This window comes from Mycteria americana, chromosome 16 (genome assembly GCF_035582795.1).
Source record: "Mycteria americana isolate JAX WOST 10 ecotype Jacksonville Zoo and Gardens chromosome 16, USCA_MyAme_1.0, whole genome shotgun sequence".
NCBI lineage: Eukaryota > Metazoa > Chordata > Aves > Ciconiiformes > Ciconiidae > Mycteria > Mycteria americana.
Genome location: NC_134380.1, coordinates 2,252,333 through 2,274,211, shown reverse-complemented (window position 1 = coordinate 2,274,211; position 21,879 = coordinate 2,252,333). Strand labels below are relative to the sequence as shown.

The 21,879-nt window shown below is 39.2% G+C and overlaps 1 protein-coding gene across 2 annotated transcripts in view; it reads left to right on the top strand.

Annotated features, from left to right (window-relative positions):
* The window catches only part of MYH10 (myosin heavy chain 10), a 104,197-nt gene that overhangs the window by 37,505 nt on the left and 44,813 nt on the right, over positions 1 to 21,879 (top strand). The window contains exons 5-7 of one of the 2 annotated variants that reach the window (XM_075519081.1): positions 11,679 to 11,781; positions 17,875 to 17,904; positions 21,661 to 21,753. In XM_075519081.1, coding sequence (XP_075375196.1) covers positions 11,679 to 11,781; positions 17,875 to 17,904; positions 21,661 to 21,753 — 226 coding nt within the window. The remainder of the gene's footprint in view (positions 1 to 11,678; positions 11,782 to 17,874; positions 17,905 to 21,660; positions 21,754 to 21,879) is intronic. The other variant, XM_075519082.1, reaches the window with a different exon arrangement.

The following is a 21,879-nucleotide window of genomic DNA, read 5'->3' as shown; positions in this document are numbered from 1 at the left end:
TTTAAAAAGCGTACATCTGTCTGAAATACTCTGCTGTAACTATTCAATGTGTAGCACCTGAGGGGGACATGAATCAAAAGTTGGTCTAGAAACCCAGCTGAGCAACAGCTTAACCTTGGATCTGCTTCAAACCGGAGAACTCTGAAAAGTTGACACTAAGGTTTCCGTTTGCTTTCTCTGTGTGCACCTGAATTTGCCCCACCCAGGAGCAAACTTCAGCTTAAATGTCTCTGGGATCTGGAAATGCAATGGTGGGGTAGTCAGAAGAGTATGAATATGTTTTTTAGGCTTGATACTACTGAGCTGATCTGTCTTTGGGCTTCTGTTAAAAGGGGTGATCCAGTTTCCTTTCCTCTCCCACATAGGCTGTGTATTTCTGCAGCCTCTTGAACTAGCATTGGGGGTTGGCAGCCAACATAAGCTAGTTCAGGGAGTGGAGCTGGGAGAGAACCGACCTTGTTACAAAATGATGCTTTTCAGCAGTTTAGTTCTCTGGATCTGCACTCTGTGGGTTCAGAGGTGTACTAGCCTGAAGCAGGAGGTACGAACATGCAGGAGGGGAACTGTCACTGTTGGTAGTAGCCTGGGGGTTTAGGATAGTTCATCTGTGTTGTGAAACCACACCTTGGCTCCATTCTGAAACTGCTTGCAGTTAGCATTCTTGGGTATAACTTAAACTATTAAAGTATCTGAGGGAGAGAGGGAAGATACGGTAGCTTGCATGCCTCTGACATGGTTATGTGATCAGTTGACCATACTGTGTGCCAGGGCATACCAGCTGCATTGAGGACATAGTTTGTGAGGATGCCTGCTTCCTGAAATAGCTTGATGGTTAGATTAATTGCTGGAAAGAGACCTGGGTTCAGTTTCTTTCTTGACATGAAGGGATTCAAATCTTCATCTCCTGCTTCCTACAGAAGTGCCTTAACTATCAGACTCTATACAAGACTGAAGGTGGATCCTTTCAAGCCACTGTTTTTTGAACTATGGATACTATGAATACAAGATTCATGGGGCCTAAGGACACAGAAGCAAATACAGTTCTGTAGCTAAGATAGAAGTTGATCCAATTAACACAGGCTTGTCTAGGTCTGTGGTTCCTGCTCTTAGTAGGACTTCTGCTTTAATGTGATGACTACTTCATGTGTAATGTACAAAACAGCCCTCAAAGCAGGGATGGGATCCTGCAGCAAAAGAAATGCTTTGTTCTTGTGTGTTTGTGGATGTTTCGACAGTATGTGCTTGCCCCAGGTGAATTTTTTTGAAGTAACTTCATGTTTTGTGCCTATGCATGAACCTTGCACTCCTTTACATGGTCAGCCGAGGCCGCAAAGGTTGGAATGGCAGTGCTACAGGATTTAGTGAATGTCTGATCTGTTCATTTGCAAATTGGAAAGCCTTTAAGCTCTCTTGCCTTCAATTTGGTTATTACCTCACCTGTAAGGTTACCGTAAGCTTTTGATCCTTCTGTGCTGAATAGACAATTGAACCCTGGTTTATATCCAGTACAGGACATTTCAGCACGAAATATCTGGGTCTTGTGATAGGTTCCACATCTTGGCTAGGCAGTTCATAAGCTGCTTGCTGTACATCCATTTGCAGAGAGAAGCTTGCTTCCAGATGGTGAGGGGTGGGGAATGGACACACGTCCTTACAGTTAGACTTCAGGAGAATGTGACTATATCCAGTACTGAAGTCTGGAGCTGCTGGGGACTTCTCCGAGTGCAGTCCTAATATTAAGACCGTCAGAGATGGCCCTGAGGATGTCTCTTCTGTTGGACATGCAAAATGTTTGGTGACAAATCTACTACTTCATGTAGTAGCTGGTGCTTCAGAAGCTGGTGCTAAGAAGCAGTGAACAAAACATCTCCAAAGGATTTCAACACTGTCCTGGAATCATATCGCAAAACTAAGTATTGAAACTATTAGTGCTATGACACTGGACAAGTTTTGCTACCTTTAATTCGGTGTCTTGGTTGTACCAGTGTTAAAGGCTACACTTCACAGAAGTGTGGCAGAGTCTTAATAAAGCTTTGTTTCTGAGCAATAAATTCCAGACTCTGTTGGCTGTCTTGCTGCTTTAACTTGCATTTCTTACTGAGGTACTTAAACAGCAGCATAAAGAAAAACAAGGTTAAAAAGATCAATGTCACTGAACATGGTTTACAAGGAAATATGACTTTCTTCAGTAATGTGGACAGATCTGTGGCCTCAGAATTTTGAAGGGTAAGGCATCGTATCTCCAAACTGGACGTATAGGACCAAAGAACATCCAGTGTAGGTCTCACCTCTTGAGAATATGAAGACATGTGATGTGATAGATACTAGGATCCAAGGTGTTTCTGTCATCTTGGAGTTGAACACCAAAGTTCCACCATAGCCTAGGAGACCTTGTTAATGCTGTCTAACAATCAGCACCGTATAGATGCTGACTATAAAAAAGGATAGTAGGGGTTACCAGACTGCTGTTCAGGTTAATAAACACTTTTCTCCTAAAATAGGTTTGTCTTAGGCTGCTTTTCAGCTCTGTGTCCAATTTGGAGAGAAGTGCCATCAAAACCATTTGTATTCCCCTGCACGTATCTTTTGAACAAACAGGCTATAAAGACAGCTGCTGGCTGCGGTACTGTGCCTAACATGGTTTCCCCCATGGGCTTCATGGGAGAGCTGTATTCTGTTGTCAGGTTTGCATTATTAACTCCGTACTTGACATCTGGCTGGGATGTTAAATCCTCTTCATGAATGGGACAAGGCCAAGGCATGGCAAACTCCCTTGTGTGGCAGGCTAAAAGGAGGTCTCATGCTTTGATCAAGAGTGGGCTAATGTCCAGGATGTCTATGGACACTGATGATTGCAGATGATTGCTGATGAATCAGCAATTGCTGATGATTGCTGATGAATCCAGATGATTGCATTGCTGATTCTGTGGTGAAGAGGTAAACTGTGTTTCCCTTCCATGCCATTGGTTTTACAGGTCTTAGACTAAGGCAGGAATAAATAAGGTGGAAGGAGTGTGTCTTAACCGCACTGGAGGTGGTTTCTGAAACTCCTTTGGCAGTTTGTAAAAGGCTTAAGACATCTTCTCATCCCAAACTTGTTGTCTCAGCACCTGGATCACCTGGTTGACTCTGATCTTTAGTAGAGCTGAAAGTCCTCAGAATACTTTTTCTTTTCTCTGGTAGGAGTGGTTCAAGCTAGCTAGTGAGAAAGAAAACATCCCTTGACTTGTACACTTTGAGTGGACAGTTGTGGTGTGCCTGTCGTTCTCCTGTCTCCAGTTGCCTTGACTGTAATTGTCTTTATGTATATCCTGGAGATAAGTCTCTCCCATTGCTTAATGAAGGTCCATCTGGTTAGCATCTTCACCTATCTCTCTCTCTACCTCTAGTTGATCAAATTTCCTGGGTTTTTACCTTCCATGGTCTTTAGAGTAGGGGGCCAGATCAGCTCTCAAGTAATAGTATTGGAATGACACCTTACCAGGTCTCTGGATCCAGCCCTCTTTTCTTCTTGACAGCCAGGAGTGCTGCTCTCAAGGGCATTCTTAAGTGCAAGATTGCTATTTCAAGCCTTTGGGTCTGGTTTCAGTTCTTCTTCAAAGACTGTCTCTGCGCTTTTTCCAGATGCTTTCCTTTGTTTAGTTCTAACTTAGTGAATGTCCGATCCATTCATACTTATCTTGGAAAACCTTTAAACTCTCTTGTCTTCAATTTTGTTATTACCTCACCTGCAAGATGACCTTAAGTTTTTGATCCTTCTGGACTCAATAGACAACTGTATCCTGATTTATATCTGGTACACATAGTATTTCTTAAAGATCTGGACAGATAAAGATAATGAAACAGCCTCAACCCCAGATTTAAGTTGCACACTTTCATGCCTAGGGTAAAAAACACTATCTGTTTCCCCTGAAAGGGCTGCAGCTACATTCATGCAGTCATTATTCTAGTAAATAGCTAGCTGTGTCCAGGCATGTCATGAAAATGCAAGGGTGTTATTTAGTGTATTTTGTAACATAGTTAAACCACTTCTGTAGCTACATTAAAGAATTTCTTATCTCAGATGTTATGTAGACACGTGGAGATTTGTTCACACTTTGCCTCAGGAGTAACAATGCCTAATGATCCAGGTTGGTTCAGCATTTGGTAGAGGGTAGTCACTGTTTGCATGACAGGACAGTATGCAGGCAGTCTACCTGTTGAGAGAAGGTGCATGCAGGTGGAACTTCTTGAAGAGTACAGTTTGCTGAGAATTATCTTAATTTTTTTCCCTCAAAGAGAATTGTGCTGAAGAATAACCTGTATTCCATTGAAATGCTGCAGATAACAAGCATTCATCTAAATGCATTGAGTGGAGTGGGTCAGCCTGATGGATGGTTCTCCAAGCATGCCTCTCATCACATATCATTATTTTGATGGTAGTGGGATTACTTGGAGGTTTCCTGTCTCAACTTCATCACCTGCTGATGTTCCATGAGGAGTTTGGGGTCTGACATGCCCTAAAGATGAGGAGTTTTGCATAAACTGGTGATCTTAAAGTTAGTAATATTTTCTCAAAGTCAAACTTAAAACCAGGAGGGGGAAAAAAAAATGCTGCTGCATTCTCTGGATGAATTTAGATGAATTAAAACAGCATTTAGAACCTAACATGGAAGTTGGTTCTTCAGGAGGGTATTACTCAGACTGGCAGCTGATGTGGCTGCCATTCAGTTCTCCAATCCAGACTAGATGACATAGATGGCTTCCTGCTCTTGCTGCAGAAATAAGAGTTGTCTCCAAACATAAAATGACATGCCTTCTTCCTCTTTTTTGTTACCTTCTGTTCTCTTCCCTTTCCACTCTCCACCTTTTAAGGAACCAAATATAGACAATTGCATTGCCGCAGAAACTAGTCTACAGGGTTTTATTCTGAGTTAGTGGCATATAATCTTATGGATATTTATGCACTGACTTCCTTTCTTCTGGTCTTTATTTGTTTCATTGCGTTGCCTCCCGTTTCCCCCAAACATGTCTGTTCTTGTAAATTGGTTAGTACTTGAGCTCCAGCAACAAAGTTTGTAGGAGAAACTTTTTGATGAAATTACTTATTATAGAAAGGCTTTTCTCAGAGTGAACCAAAAGTCATTTTTCCCATGTCCAGAAGGACTCTATCTGCTCCATGGTATAATCTTGATTTCCTCAGGTAGTAGTGATGTGATTTCTTATGTGCCCTTTGGTACCAACTGAAAAACCCAAATATGTGCACGGGCACATACACCTGCAGTTCCTGAATCCATTGGACAATTTATCAGACATTGGTGAAAGCCAGATTGTTGCCTGGTTAATAATGAGATGGGAGGAGGTTGAACAAACAATAATGGTGATAATTTCTTTTTAGCTTTGAAGTTGGATGGTTTAATCTTGGGATGCTAACCACTAACAAATTGTCGGTAAGGTTGCTGGAGCTCTCTATTGCTTTGTATTTTAGTTCATCAAGCTTTCAAATAAAAAGCAAACAAGCAACCCCCAAAACCAGCACTTCTCTGGGAAGCTAGACTTCCATCTAATCACTCCGCCTTGGTTGGAGTGCAAATGATAATTTGTTTAGGATCTTCTGTCTGTAAATTTTTAGTTTGCTGAAAAGAAAGGTAAATATATGTAGTTCCAGCAACTTCATGTTCCTGCTAGCTTGTAAGTACATTATCGGCCTGTATTAACCCAGCATCCATAAGAAATCCATTACAGAAAAGTGGTGCTAACTTTACAATGTGCCCATACCTCACTGTACGTTTTTTCATTTCTGTAAGATGTGAAGTTGTAATGAACAGCTTTGCAGGCTTTTTTTTTTCTTTGAGAAGCTGCAGCTGCTGATGTTTTGCTAAGTTCTGTTGTTTCTCTTTGATTATTGCTGTCTGTTAATGTTAAATGGGCATGCTAGGTAGGCTATTGGAAACTGATGACCAAGATGAAGAAATTTCTGTTGTGGTATACTAGGAATCTGAGAAATATTCAAACCTTTCCTGGCTTTGTTGTCTTTAGCTGCAAGGTGACTTTTGGAAAGTCAAAAATGAAAGTGTGCTGCACTGCACTTTTTTTAAGCTAGTATGTTCTAAACTGGAGAATCTTACCACAAGCTTATGGTATTCTCAAAACTGAGACTGGGCTTGATAAACAGTCATTTAGCAGATGCTTGCAGCCGTACAAGGATATCTAATCTGAATTGGCTTCAGTAGGAGTGGTGGGGTGTGGAGGGAATAGAGGCTGCTTATTACAGGACAACAGCAGCAAATACCAAGCATTTTTGTATACAACCTCTGGATAGAGTCCAGCTTGTAACATTCCCTAGACAACTGGTGTTGAGATGATGTGAAGCATCTAGGGAGAAATGAAGGAGCTATAAAGCAGCCTTGTAAATAGTGAAGCCAATTAGTGATTCTTCTGTGCTAGTCCAAACTATCAGTTATACCTCTTTGTTTCAGAAAATTAGGCAAGTGATTAAGACATCCTTTTAATTAGAGGTCTTGACTGTAAATATCTGTTAACTTGTAACTGGCAGAAGATCCACTCAGTTGTGTCTGAGAATAAGTGTCTCTTCTGTTCTTTGCAACTGCTGTTATGAGAAGGACAAAAGACCATTGTTGGGGCTCTTACTTACGCAGTTACTTTCTCCTACAAACAATTTAAGTGCATACTTTAATGTTTTGGTGCTTTACGTAAGTGGCTGCTTTGTATGAAATGAGGAATTGCTGGCCAGAGAACCTCTGAGCAGCAGGTCGGGATTCCTGTGTCTTGTGAAATTGGTCACAGAGGAGAGCTTGCCCAGGTGCCAAGGTGGTGGTGCCACTTCTCCTTTGCAGAAGGACCTTCTGCTTCCAGATGAACTTCTCATCCTAGGGCTTGTTGCTGATCAGGAATGATAGAAATAGACTGCAGCGCCTAAGGCAGGGGAAAGATTTGAGTGATCCAGGCTCCTAGCATGGAAAATACTGGCTTGTTTGGTTAGTTTTTCAGTAACTTAAATCACAGAGATGATCTGTAATGGGATAGATGACACTAACTGCATCTGACCATCCTAATATATTCCAGATGTTTATCTTCACAAATTTTGTTAGTTTGCAGTAGGGACTTTGTGCACAGGTAGCAAGATGAAGAAAAGTCTGTCTCTTGAATTTCAAAACTTTCTTTGTACATGTTTTTGTGTCCCTCTATCTTATGTGACTCATGGCACTACACTTTGTATGTCCTGCATAGCCCCTGATCTGCTAGTGAAATTAATAGCTAGCTGGGTGGTGGTAAAAGGGTGCCAGTCCTTGCAGTGGGACTTCAGTAAGCAACTTTTAAACTAATTTGACTTCCCTAAAATCCAGAAACTCATTTGCCGATTCAGGAAGAGGCAGCGTTGCCTTGTCCTGCCGTACTGAGTGCAATAACTATTACAAGATGTGTAAATGCTTCAAACCTGCTTAACGATAAGAAACGCAACTGTTTCACTACTGTTTTCCTTTAGAACAGTGTTTCTGCTTAGAATAGGTCTTTCCCAGACAGATGTTTGACCTGTTCGTGGAATGATAAGTACCATTATAAGTGGGCTGTGTGGGAAGAACGCACTGCTCTCCTGGAAGTCAGAAGACTGGCTTCTATTCCTGGTTGTTGCCTGTTTGCTTTGTGACCTGCAAGTCATCTCCTGCTATGTTTGTTTTGCCTGTTTTCTAGATGGCAGTCTATTCCGCAGAGGAAATGCCTCTTACTTTTGTGCAAGATTTGTGCTCAAGTTGCTGAGGAAAAAAAATTGCAGCTGGTTGAGAAGCCAGTCACTAATTTTTGCTAACCAAATTGTAGCTGAGATACATTTGCCTGAAAAAAGTACTTTCCTTTATTGAAAATTACACTATAGCTTTACATGCAATGAATTTTAAACTGTGTAAAAACTTTAAAGTGCTCATGGCAGCTAAGCTTTTCCTATTTTAAATATGCTTGAAGCTGCTTCAAAGCAGAAGCTTTGCTGCTCTAGGGAAAAGCGCTTTAACTCTAGATACTGCATAAATTTACCAGTGACTGTCAGATTTTCTTTGACCTGTCTCTGTAACATAGTTTGTAAGGAAGAGATCCTTCAGTTAATTGATGGAATAACCTTATACCTCCAACTTGAGGCTATTGCTAAAGATGGTTTGCTTGCTTGGATGCACTGTTTGACATAGCCCATGGCTTGAGTTGATATAGTATTTCAATTTAGTCTAATAAGGTTTTGTTTCTACTAGGAGTGGAATTGAGACTGAAATAAAAGAGGTGAAATTATGACCCTACTGAAGTCATTAGCAAAGCTGCCATTGACTGAAGTGAGGCTAGGATCTCAGCCAAGGGTTTTAGTTGTTTAATTTATGGTAACATATTAATTGAGTTGTATTAAAACAAGGTTTTGAAAAAGTTAATCTTTAGCTTCGTTGATACCATCTCCATTCCATAAATATTGTACATAGTGTTACTAAAAGTTTACCTTTTTTGGGCAGGTTGATAGAGGTAGAAGACTTTAATTTATTTTTATAATCGGTGTGTTTGCACTCCTGGGGAAGAACTAAAGTACGCAGATGTCATTATTTCTAAAAATGAAAAGGACTTTATCCTAAATCTTGTAATTCTTTTATAGTATATGGCAGCAGAGCTATCTAACACTGCAGGAAATATTTGGCATACTTGTAAGCTCCAGGGAGAGGAGAACTAGGATGATAACATCCATTAGTGTTGCTTTTGAATGAGAACTTGCATAAAGACTTTCTCTAAAAAAAAAAAAAAAAAAAAAAAAACAAAAAAAAAAAAAAACCCCAAACAACCCCAAACCACTATTAGATTTAAAGGCTTTTTAGCAAAAGGAATGTATTGCAAGCTTTTGACCTTCCTGTGCTGTATGAAGCTTTACTGGTGTGTACGCCAGAAAAGCTTGTTGATTAGTAGACTCTTCTAAAACTGTGTGCTGCCCTTTTAGAAAGGCAACATCTGGACTGTATTTGTTGTACTATTTTCTCTTCACTGGATGTGTCAGAGTAGATTTTCCTCCTTTAAAATTTAATAAACTTTGTTTCTGTAATTTGACAGAAAAGATTATTTATCTAGTTTTAAAGGCATGGCTAATAGTGCATTCCCAAGCTCTGATGACAATAAGAACAAATTGTAGTGTTTTAAAATGTAAATGTATATTTTGCTGTACTTCTTACTTCTCTTACCTGCTGGAATAGTTTTAGCATTCAGTATATTTTAATACACATCTAGAAACAGGCAAGACTGCTTTTATTATTGCTTATAGTCATGAATTATGTTAATGTAAACACTGCAGTAAAAGGGAAACTAGAAACAAAGACTTGGGAAGCAAGAATTGGTATGTGAGGTCTTTTCTTCTGCTTATCAATCTTCACATTTGTCTTGTATGTGGTGACTCTGGGCCGGGTAGAAATGGGATTTTTCATTAAGAGTCAAAGTGTGTTGTTCCACTTCTAACAGTCCCAAAGTACACCCAGTTTCTGTGCTGCATATTGGATGGTATCTTGGCAAAAAGGAAACCCAGTTATCCATTAGCTAATTCTCAGAGTAATCTTCTTTGTAACCAGCTCTTCAGGTAATACCTTCCAAGTTTTTTTGTGCAATGAGCAAAGCTAGCATAGTCAACAAGTTTCAAGGGAACTACCCCCTCTATCTCTGGAAAGTTTCAAGTAATTGAGTACAGTCATTTCTAATCTTTCATATTCTGTATTATTTTCCAATGACGTTTGCCTTGTTGTGAGGAAGAATGGTTTTAGACAATTCTTGTCTAAAACAAAAATGGTTTTAGACAGGTTGATGTAGTTGCTTCCGAGAAGCAGATGCCATCAACAGAATTGGGTGCCTTGGTTAACCCTCTAGTATTGCAGGCCACAATTTGGTAACTGAGGCTGTGATAAATATCCCACAGGTTGTCTGCAGAATCATTTTGTTCAGTGTTTTCAGTTAAAAGTTTTCTTCTGCAAAACCTAAGGGCTGATACTGTTCTGTCAGGTCAAACAGATGAGCTGTTTCACCTGAAGCTTGTACCTGGCTCTTGAAGGCTACTCTTCTGTGATGAGTTTGCTAAGCGGCTATGAGCAAGCTTTTTCAGTCCCCATTACTTCTTGCTCATGGATGGAGAAATGTACATACTCCCATCTCTTAGCAAGAGGTCACCTCTGCTAGTGCTGTTGTCCTGTGGGGTTTCCATGATTTAAGAGGATTGGAAGTTAAGAAGAAATGAGATTGTCTTAGAGTCTCTTTGAAAATCTGGGGTAATATCCATTCTGTATATGCAAAGTTGAAATTTTAAGTGCTGTATTGTCTCATTTTTGCAGGTGTTAAGTGTAATGTGAGGATAGGGATGCTTCTAAGCTGCCTATCTGATCAAGAAGTGCAGGTCTGAAGGTACTAAATACCTAAGTAAATGTAGGCTACCTACAGAACTGGGGAATGTAGCATGGTGGAGGAAGGTATTTATGAAGACTGCAAAAGAATGTGCTTAAACTTCCCCCTGGTAAATTAACATTTCCATTGTAAGTATCTTAGCTGAGAAATATGCAAGCACACAAAATTTGTACTTATTCTTACAAAGTAGCTGGCTTCCAAACTTTAATTTCTGAACAACTGTTGAATGACAGAAGTGCTTTTACTCTTTCCATGTAAATCCCCGTCATAAAATCCTTTTTAGCTTCACACACTTCAGAGTTGCTAGTGGCAGTCACTGTCTCACTTGAACTGGGATCCTCCTCCAGTAGTTTACTGCCATCGAATCATGGCTAAGTTACACCTGGTAATCCCTTTGATGTGTGGGTTTATCTGAAGACCAGACCTAGGTTTAAAAAAAAAAAAAAAAAAAAAAGCTGTAGTAACATCATTTGTGATGGCTGTGATGTGAACTTGGTCACATTTCCTGCCTAGAATATCCCATATGTAAACCTTGCAATAAATCCTGTCTAAACATGTTCTGTTTTAAATCTGCCTTTGTCTTAAAAATGAAATGTGCATTTGCTATCTTTATTGATCTGTGTACTACACCACTGTACACTAATAAACTCCTTTCTTAATGAATTCATGTAGCCCCATGGCCATAAATATATTTTCAAACTAAGAGTCTGCGATGAGCAGTGCAAAGAATCTGTTTGTTTAAAATGTGTTTTACTGTACTTTGAAACTGGCTTCTAAAGATACTGAATGTTTCCATCAACTTGGTAATTCTCATAACCAGCTCCTGGAGTATAAGATTTATTAAAATGATGCTAAATATAAAAGTGTGTATGTGTGTTTGTGTGTATATATATATCATGATTTAAAGAAAAAAAAATGTAGATGTATCTGCACTATGAAAAATTCTGTCTCTGGCCTTGTGATCAAGGCAGGAGACAAGTCTGGTTCTTGTTACTTAAGGTAACAAAGGAATTCAGGCATATAGTCAAAAGCTTTTAATCAAACTAATGTTACACATTGTGTCAACATCTTAATGTTAAGGAGATCTGTAGGATGAAGAAAGTATTTCAGACAAATACCTTGTAGTTCCCCGACACATCACTGCTTTTGGTTTTAGACGGTTAATGAAGGTCCGTTGCGTAGTCAAAGCCATAAATAGAATGAAATGAGATTGCTATAAACAAAGGATTGATAAGTTGTTGAAAATTAATTCTGAGGAAAATGTCTGAAATGTTTTGCAGAGGTGAATCTGGTGCCGGGAAGACTGAAAACACTAAGAAGGTTATTCAATACCTTGCTCATGTTGCTTCCTCCCATAAAGGAAGAAAGGACCATAATATTCCTGTAAGTTGGGATATTTTCTCATTTGTTTATTGCTCTTTTTGAAAACTACCATCTTTGCATTTAAAAAAACACAACTTTTTTTATTAAAGATAAGCTGTAATGTAATCCACATAATTTTGTCTCAACCATTATTTTCTCTTTAGTAGTGGCTGAAATGAGCAGTTACATCAAAATTTCCAGTTAATGTTAGCTGTTTGACTTCTGTTGTGAAATTACAGGCTTTATGCAAACATTGTAACTAGAAACAGTATCAAAGCTTTCTGATGCAGTAAACCCCAGTTTTCAAAAAAATTTGATCAACTTGGGCCATTCTTAGTGAATTTAGTTCCCACTAGATACAGTTTTCAGTACTATATTTGTGAAAAGCTTTCTGTTCTTTCAAAAATTAACTTGTAGATGGGGAAAAATTATCGAGCTTAAACTTATATCTAGAAGTCAGCAGCTGATAAAAAGCTCAGATTTTATTAGATTACAAACAACAGAGTATATACACTTTTATGTCAGAATCGTGGGATTTTTTGGTAACTTGTCACTAACTGATTTATGTAGAACTTTCTTCAGATTTACTGCCAGACTTCAAAACTTGCACTGAATCTTTAGCAATTCTTTGCTTTAAAAAATATGAATGACTTTAAATATCTGTTGCTATGAGCACTTGGATCTCTTTACAGTGAAGTGTTAATTCAACTTTGCTACAAGCAAGTGGCTTGCTGTAATCAGTACTGGCACATGCCTGCTTTTCTCCAATAGGGCCGCCGGTGTGTCTAGTGTTTGGAAGCTTTCAAACTGTATCATCTGACTTAGCAGCAACAATTTCTGTAACTTCTAGTGCATGGCACCTAATGTTAAGACGTTCTTGAATGTATCAAGACTCAAACTCCTGGAAAAACAGGAGGTGAGTTTTGATGAATCTGTGAAGAAAAGAAAGGCAAGGATTTGAAGTGGGAGAGAAGGAAAGATTGCTCTGCAGGTAGATTTGGAGAAATCTAGTTAAGTGTATGGAGAAACTTGAATCTTTAATCAAGAGCAAATAACATGACCCTGTGCATTGATACTTATTCAAACTGTTGCTGGTTTATCACACAGAAAAGATCAAAATTAGTCTAAGTATTTATCATGCAGACTGCATGTGCAGCAGGTTGTGTCCACATCAGTTACAGGCCGTAGAAGTTTCTTATGATTGGAGTGTCGGCAGTATTAGGTGTATGTTCATGGCATTGTCTTGTGTGTTGGGAGAATATATGGCTAGCTATGGGGAATGCCATTTAGAATGTCATCCATCAGAGTTAGTTTTCTGTGTGGGTTTTGATTTATCAATATTCTTGGCTTATACCACTGTACAGCCTTGAACAAAACCAGCGGTGGTTTTTTTTTTCAGTTTCTACAGGAGTAAAATTGCCTACAGCTTTTTGGGGGAGAAGGGAATCATGCAGAGAAGGGAATTGTGCAGGGTTTGTACCAAGTACTTCTAAATATACTATGACAACTTGGAATACCTCAGGTTGAAAGAGAATTCTGGAAGCCCCTTGTCCAGCCTCCATTCAAAATGTGCCTTCCTTCAAAGTTAGATTACATTGCCCAAGACCTTGTAAAGCTCAGTTTTGAAAATCTTGAGGGATGGAGGTTATGCAACCTCTCTGCGAACCTGTTCCAGTGCTTAACCACTTGAAGCTCTATTTTTGATTGTTTAAAAAGTAGTCCATGTTTGGCCTTTCTCATGCTGTGTTTCCATGAGCACCTCGTGCCAGTACCTCTGCTAAAAGAAATACCCCTTTTTGAGCTTTGTCATTGTAACAATTTCTGTGGCCACTCACTGGGCTTGGAGACTGATGCAGGCTCAAACTAGTCTTCTTAAAGTCCATCTGGCTTTAAACAAAACAAGTTTCCTCTGTTGTTTATTGTGTGGCTGCATGACTGGTATGAAGTGAAGGCACAGAAAAGAGGAGAAAGCTGGGGTGGAAAATGTCAGTGAAGTGAAGGATGACTTGCCCTTTTTAATGCAGTGTTGGCTAATTCCATTTAAGTCGCTGGTTGAACTGCAATTTAATTCTCTACTTACCAGTGTGATCAAATGGGATGGTGATGTTTATCTCAAAAGAATTTTGAAGATGGTTGTTGTAATCAGCTGCTTCATGAACCATCCATGACTGTTGTGATGAAGACTGAAAAAGTTTTTATTCTTTGTAACACATAGTTTAGGCACAATAAAAAGAATAGGGTAGTGTCCTGAATAAAAGTTTGATACTTCTGATCGTGCACTTCATTCAATGCAGTACCATAGTAAGCACTGAATTAAGCATATGTTTGAGAAATACAGAATGTTTATGTAACGAGAACAGTTTTGAAAATACAAATGAGTCTCCCTTGTTCTGTAACAATTCATTTTTATTTATATATTGCAAAGAAAGAATGTCTAACCTACACACCTAATACTCAAAAGTTAGGAAGTGTCAGAATTGGGTTTATATATGCAGCCCTAATTTGTTCCTGTTTACATATTCATTAGAAAACTGTAGAGGGCTGGTGGTGATCCATAGTACCCATCTGTGCAACCTTTGCTTTATCCTGTGCACAGAGAAGATGCTAAATAGGCTTGTTAAATAGACTGCTAGTCATGGATTTATTTTTATCCATCCTGTTACAAATAATTATCAGTGACATGCATATTACTGAGACTGTTCTGAATGCTACATGGATTTTTTTATGAAGCAATTTGTATGCTGATGAATGAATAATTATCTTCCCAACACTGTTCTGAAGTCTAGGGTTAACTTTGTCTGTTTTGCCTGACAGAGTGCTGTAAGACTATTACAAACAAACGTAGCCCCCAGTTTGATACCTCAGGCCGTGGCCAGAGTAGCACTGATGTTCTGCTATGCCCCAGATGCTCACCAACTACATTCTCCAGCAGCACTGATTGTGAAATGCTTGGCTTATGCGAGGAGCATCACGTAGGAGCTCTACCCATCCCTTGGGCATCCTCATCACGTTTGGCATTCAACTGCTGGTCCATGAGACTTTTCTTTCCCAACAGTCCTGTTTCCTAACAGCTAGTGACTGCGCCTACAGATGAGTCCTGCATAGCCCTTGGCATGTCATCCTCAGACGGGGGTCCTGTGGGAGATGGAGTGAATAACATATTGTAACCACAGAGGGTGGAATTACAGTGCTGAACAACCTTAATACTAGCATTTCTTAATTTTTGAGTGTTTGAATCTGTAGCCACGCTGTCTCATTTCCTGTTTAATCCCAAGGAATGTTAAAGGTATTGTCTTGGGCACTGTGCTGGGAAGTGTGAGTAGGTGGTGATGGTAAAAATGTAGGAGAGAAGCTTTAGTAATTGTGGGACTTGGCAGAGCTGGGTGAGACTAAGGTAGTCCCTTAAATTAGGAACAGAGACTGGGCTTTCAGTCAATGCTGATTGTCACTTACTTAGTAATGGAGGGGAGGGAGAAGGCAGTGAGCTATAAACATAGGCTCATCTAAAGACTGAAGGTGGGATGAAAGTGCGCCTGAATCCTTGTCTGTAGTGTGCTGTAGTGTGAGAGTCAGAACTGACGCATGTACAGTCCTAGCTGGTGTGTAGCAAGGGAGAGAAGATGGAAGATATCTGTTGTAAATAACTGAAAGCTTTAGCTTCACATCCAACAAATTTGAGCTCTAAAGAATTTGGGGAGGGTGGGCTGGTAGTGTTAAAAACTTTGCCAGTAGATCTGAATATTTTGCCTGCACCAAGCACATTGTGGTTTATTCAGCTGTTAGCTGTGACACGCATGGACCAGCTTTATAAAGGCAACCGCTGTGTTTTAGCTCAAGCGTCTCAGACCAAAAGTGACCCACACTGGTATCTGGTGGTCTGGTCAGCTATCCCATGCTCCTAAGCCACACATAGGAGCCTCTCTCACCTTCACTCTCAATTACTCTTCTGTAGGCTCAGGAAGTGTGGAGAAAAGGATATTTAGCATAAAAGGAGAGGAAGAGAACAAGGACAGGTAACTGATGAGCGTGGGGAGGACGCTAATGTGTCTAGAAAGGGGTTTGGACAGATTAAGCAAGGAGGGTAGGGAGGAAAATGAGACTTCTAAACTGCTTAGCTTTGTGGCTCATCACTCTCATATGCGTTAAGTGAGATGGGAAAGAGAAAAGAGTGAAATTGTGGTGTTAATGCATGTTAGAGCTGCTTTAATATGGTTAAGTAGTGAGTCTCAATTCTGACTCTTGGGTTTTGCTTTAGTTCACAAACTTTGTGTTTTTGGATGGGGAGAGAAGTCAATGCAAAATATAGTTAAAGAATTGCATACATGGCTTTCCAAAAGAAGGAAAAGTGCTGATTGTCACTTACTGCCCAGGGACTGCCATGAACTTGCATGTTCTACAGGCTGCGTGAGTTGGGGGATACTTTCAGCTGTAATTGTAGACTATGGATGTACCTGGACCTTATTCATGGTCAAATACATTAAATCAGCAGATGTTTTCAATCATGGTAGTATGTGAAGTAGTTAAGTTCTATAAATAACTGCATCCATCCACCACTGCTGTCTCCACTTATAGTCATCCTGGTGCTATGTACCTCTGTTTCAGATGAATGGAATTAGACTTTTGTTCATTTCCCCTCTCCCCAAAGCCTTCCCACCCCAAACCCCCTCTATTTTCATTAAAATCCAGCTTTCAGGGTGGTGCCATTTTAAGCTTCGGAAATAATTACTGGTCCTTTCAGGTTAATGATTACCTGCAATGACTGCATTTGCCTTTGTAGCTGAAATGCTAAATTGCTTAATTTGTTTTATTAATTTCAAAAGAAACATAATTGGTTTTGAAGTACAGGATCTTGGGTAGACTTTCTCAGACTGAAGCTCCCCTTAGTGAGATTTCCCAGATGAGCTTTAACTGCCCTAATTTAAACACAGAGAAGTTAAATATGTGTCTGGCTATGCTCATTTCTGTTTCTAGTGAGGACAGAAATGGACACCCTGAGAGAGCAGTTTGTCTTGTCTGAAGATAAGCAAATGAAATGCCTCCTAGGTTCCTAGGTGTACCTATCCCTCTCCAGTGATTACAGAAGGAGTGGTAGTTTCATACTGAAACATCCAAACTTTTTTTAGATGCCCGAGTTGTTTTCCGAGCAGGTATGATGCAGCTTTCCAAAATTCACATCACTTAGCTGAGTAAGCCAAACCTTTGCCAGCTTCTTTACAGACTTCTGTCAAAATCTGTTATTCTGCACTAAAACAGTGCTAGTTGTTTAAAATAATACATATAAATCGAGGAAGTGTGCATCTGGCTTGGTATGAAAATTTCTTGGTGTGTGTGTTTTGCCACAGTATTTTCCCCCTAGGCCCTCTGATGTGAAGCTCAAGACTATTAAACTTGCAGACTGAGCCAAGGAAATAATAGTGGAATTGAAAATTACTGCATTTCTGCAGAAACTGTGAAAATTTGAATTTAGAGGTTTTTTATTTTACTTTATTACATTCATGTTCCGTTTACCCTTCTTCCTGGCAAAATTTGAAGGTCTTCCAGTTTCTTAAGATTTTGCTGCTTCTCATGTGAACAGTCATTCTTGGAAGAAAGAAACAAAGCTTTTGTCTTGATTGTAGGTTTGCATTTCTTAAATACTTGAAGTACAGTGCAAAAATAAAACCCCAGACTCCTTAAGTGTTGCTTTCCTCTTGGTTCTTTCATAACCTTCTTGATTTTTGAAGAATAATGATAATCTTATCCATACAAAACCACCTTGCAGTGACTAAGGCTGTAGAGAAAGTTACTTGGTGGTGTGGGTTTATTTTTTGTTGTTGTTTGGCAAAACTGTGGAAAGCAGTGCACAACTAATTAAACTATTGCCCTTTTTTCTTGCTGCTCAAGGTCCATCTGTCATCTCGTGATTTATTTGGAATTAGTCCTTTGCATAAACACAAGTTTTAGTATTTTGCGCATGCAATGACAAACAAATAACTTCTTTTCTAAAATTAAAACAGTTTCTGTGAAGTGAGTATATAGTTAAACTAAACCTACTGACATTAATAATTTGGGATGTAACTTGCAGCTGGAATGCTTGCTTGCTAACATATGCATTTGTTTGTTTGCAATGAACAGCCCGAATCACCTAAACCCGTGAAACATCAGGCAAGTGTTTTTCTTTATGCTTTTAAAGTTATGTAGGCAGACTGATATATATTATTCTATTTTCTGTCAATTTGTATTTATAACGTGGGAAATCTTGTAGAGGTATACAGCTAATAGTAAACTTTGTAAATATTTAACTGGCTTTGGGAGAGTGGACCAGTGACCAGCTTACAAGTTACAAGCTACAAAATTCTTTTGATTAATGTACTGTCTAGTTACTAACGTAACTACAATTAACGTAATTGACTGAATATTTTTATAGCTATTCAGATAACCTGATAAAGATTTTGATCTCAAGTGTAAAAGGCTTGGCATAGCCAATCGTCTTGTGAAATCAAGTGTTTCCCCTGACTTTCTAGGATAAGTGATGTGAGCGACGTGGTATCTGTTCAGTGTTGTTGCCTGAATTAATGTTTGAGCTTCAGCTGCTCTTATTCCTCAGGTTGGCTGGAGCTGCCATGCAGATAACGCTGCCCGTTTCCTGCTCCCCTAATCCCTCTCTTCCTGTGGGCAGCAGTAGTCGGTCTGTTCTAGACCACCTCCTTGTACGAGAGTAGGAATTGCTGTACGCTCCATCATAGTACTGGGAGTACTTGTGAAGGAACATAAAGAGGAGGGTTAGGTGGAAGTTGAGGGTAAGACTGTGCAAAGAGATAAACAATTGCTGCCACGTGTTATGCAAGATAAATGCTCCACTGTCTAACCTGAGATGGTAAGTGATGCCTTTTTGTCATGGGCACAAGCTTCTAAATAAAGAAAAAACTTTGCAACAGCTCCGTATGGTGTAACCAAGGCTTGGCAACTGAAGAAGCTATCATGAGTTAGTTTAGCTGATTGTATTCTTCCCCTTACATTTTTCTGAAAGCTGACTGTAGTGCAACTTAAACTGTAATGGAAAGGAAAATAATAAAATAAACTTCAAGTTAGGTCTGGTATATTGGAAGCAAAAAGAAATCCACATGGACAGCTGTGATGCCTTTGCTAGTGTGCGGTAACTTGTTAAACCTCTGTAACCCGATCATGTGTCTGAGCCCACGGTCTCATTTTCAGAAGTTACAGACATTCTTAGTATTTAACCTAATCCTCCCTCCTTGCAAACCTCAGTCAATTCTAAGGGTTTTTGCTAAAATATTTATCTGTTCCAAAAATAGATGGAGCAGTGTTTAGTTTAACCCTCCTTTTGCTTAGAGTTAGCATGTCAGGGTTGAAATAAACTGTTTGTTGGCAAACATTTTAAATGTATCTGTGAAAACATGCTAATCCAGAAGTGTTGATATTGCATAAACCATAATCATTAACATTTCTGTTTCAATGTCATTTTGAACTACAGAGTGGATCCCTGTTGTATGTGAGTAGCATGTAGTTTTCCCTGCCTCACGCAGGCTTCACAATGAACCAAATCACTGGGATGCTGGTTTTTCTGAAACTGAGACAATAACCTGTCCTTATCTTAATGTTGCCCTGCATGAAATATTGCATGACTTCACTTTTTCCACAATACTGCGATACTGCTTTTTCCAAGTTCTGTTTAGATGCCTATGCAGGAGATATGCCTATAGGCCAAATTTACACTCTTTCCAAAACACTGAACGCTTCTAAAAGAGAGTTGTTTTTTGGCTGTAAAGCAGTCCATCTAAAAATGAAAACTACTAAATCAGAAGCCATTTAACATAGTGTGAGAAGTTTGCTGTTTCTTAGTGATGGCTATGACAAGTCTACTTGCGAGTGCAAACCACAGAGGCTGGCTAGGCTGTGATCACTCTGTTCGTTCTCACGGTTTTCACCCACATCTGAGGACCCAACTGAATGTTTTCTTCAAATCCTCAGAGATGATCATAAAAAATGAGCTACTAAGAACTTTTTGCATTCAGCTGGAGAATTTAAGTAAAATTATTTTATGATGCATTGCAGAAGTTCCTCTGCACAAAACCAAATTAAGATTGTGGTACGCAGAAGCGCTTTAAAGCATGGACAAAATGTGCCTGCAGTGAGATGCTTCAAGTGGCACAGTGATGTTCTATGAAGGAGTCAAATTTTGAAGTCAGTGTGCTTTCTTTTCCAGAATAGCTAGAATTTGAAATGTAAGCTGTGACATGCTTGCTGCGTTTAATATACGTAATGTGGTTTATTTCAAGCTGTGTACAGCATGGTAAGCAAGCTTCTCATTTTTATAATTGGTGTCTTAACAGGAGCTGACAGCGTGGTTGGGAGAGGGGAACGGGAAGAATGGTGTGAGCAAATGCTTTCCCACTATCTGATGCATTTACATAGGAAACTTTTAGAATATAAAACGCAGACGTGCATATAGTGGTTATAACAGGGGTCTAGTTTTTCTGCAATTGTGGATTTTTTTTTGGTCAATTTAAAAGTGCTCCTGAGAACTGTAATGTTGGCAGACCTAACATATAGTGCATAGGCACTGTGGCCTGAGTAGTGTTTAGTGTGCTCTGGGCTAAGACTCTCACATTTATTTCTTCTTTAGTTGTTTTAGTAGTAACTTCAGTATTCAGAGCATATGTAGTCCCAAAGGGAATATATTTGGAAGTAAACAAGTTTTGAGCAGATAACTTGAGGCCACATTAAAGAATGAGCAGCCATTAGTTTCCAGGAGGACTTGAAATATATTTCAATATACAAATGAAAGCCTCTTAGGTGTTAACTAGTGAATTTTAAAAATTCCTGTGTAAGAATTGACCTCATGGAAGCCTTAGACTTACGTTTCCCATTCTTTGATGCTCAGTCTGGGGCCTTTATTCATCTATGCTATAAAAAATTGGAAAAAGCAAGTTTATGAACACAAACGTCAGTTTTTAAGACCTCATTCCAGACTGCTTCACTTTGTCTTTTTTTTTTTTTTTAATAAAACCGTCCTTCAGAGCAGGAAGACAATATCATATTTTCCTATGTACATACATGCCTCCTGGGCTCATGGAAGCAGCACAGACTTTTTTGTTACCAGACCTCCTCATGGACAGCAATTGTAAAAGCTGTTGTGCAATTTCCTTAAGATAAGTACTTTGATTTCTACATCCGTTGGCTTGAACTTAAAGAAACGTTTACAAAAATGCATTAAACATACTGAGCAATATTGGCTGAATTGAGCAATTTGAAAATGATCTTTGTATTTGGTGTTGCTCAGTTCCCATTATGCCATTCTGGCATGCTTCTCAGGTGCATTCAGGTCAGGGATGTTGCAATGATATGAATGTTTGGCTGACTGAAAGTGAGTATTTCACTGATTTGAACATAAGTTTGAAAATAGGTATTCCAAAGTAGCTATATTGTCAAATCACTAAACAGGTAGCTTAAGAATAACCTTGCACTAAAATCTTAAAACAGTTAAATTAGTTTTTCCTCTTAAGCACTCAAAGTCTGTGCCTAATTTCATTAGCCCTAAATGTGTATCTTCTTTTCCATGTTCAATGATTTTCAACATCCATTAAGTCCTGTTTGGTCACTGCTCTGTTTGTGTGTGTGTGTGTGTGTGTGTGTATTTAAAAAAAAAAAAAACAACCCAACCCAAAAAACAACCACCAACAACAAAAACCCAAAAAACCAAAACACATTCTTCACTGGATGGAGGAGACTATCAGCGGATTTAGAAGTGAGGGGAAAAATGATAACCCCCTTCTGAAGGTGGTATCACTGCCACAACCTGGGTAAAATGACTGTCAGGAAGAAGCAGAATATAGGAACCCTTAGTTGCCTGTGCACTGTGCTTATGTCTGTTTATTTTTCCGTTTGTGTGGTTTTTAGGGGGAGCTGGAGCGTCAGCTTCTTCAGGCGAATCCCATTCTGGAATCCTTCGGGAATGCAAAGACAGTGAAAAATGACAACTCCTCCCGCTTTGTGAGTTAATCCTTTTCTCTTTAGAGTCTGTAAACCTGAATTACTGTTTGTGGAGAAATTAACTTTTTAGGAATTTATCTAATCATTATCAGAAGCTTTCTTTGTTCTCTTTTCTCCACGAATTCA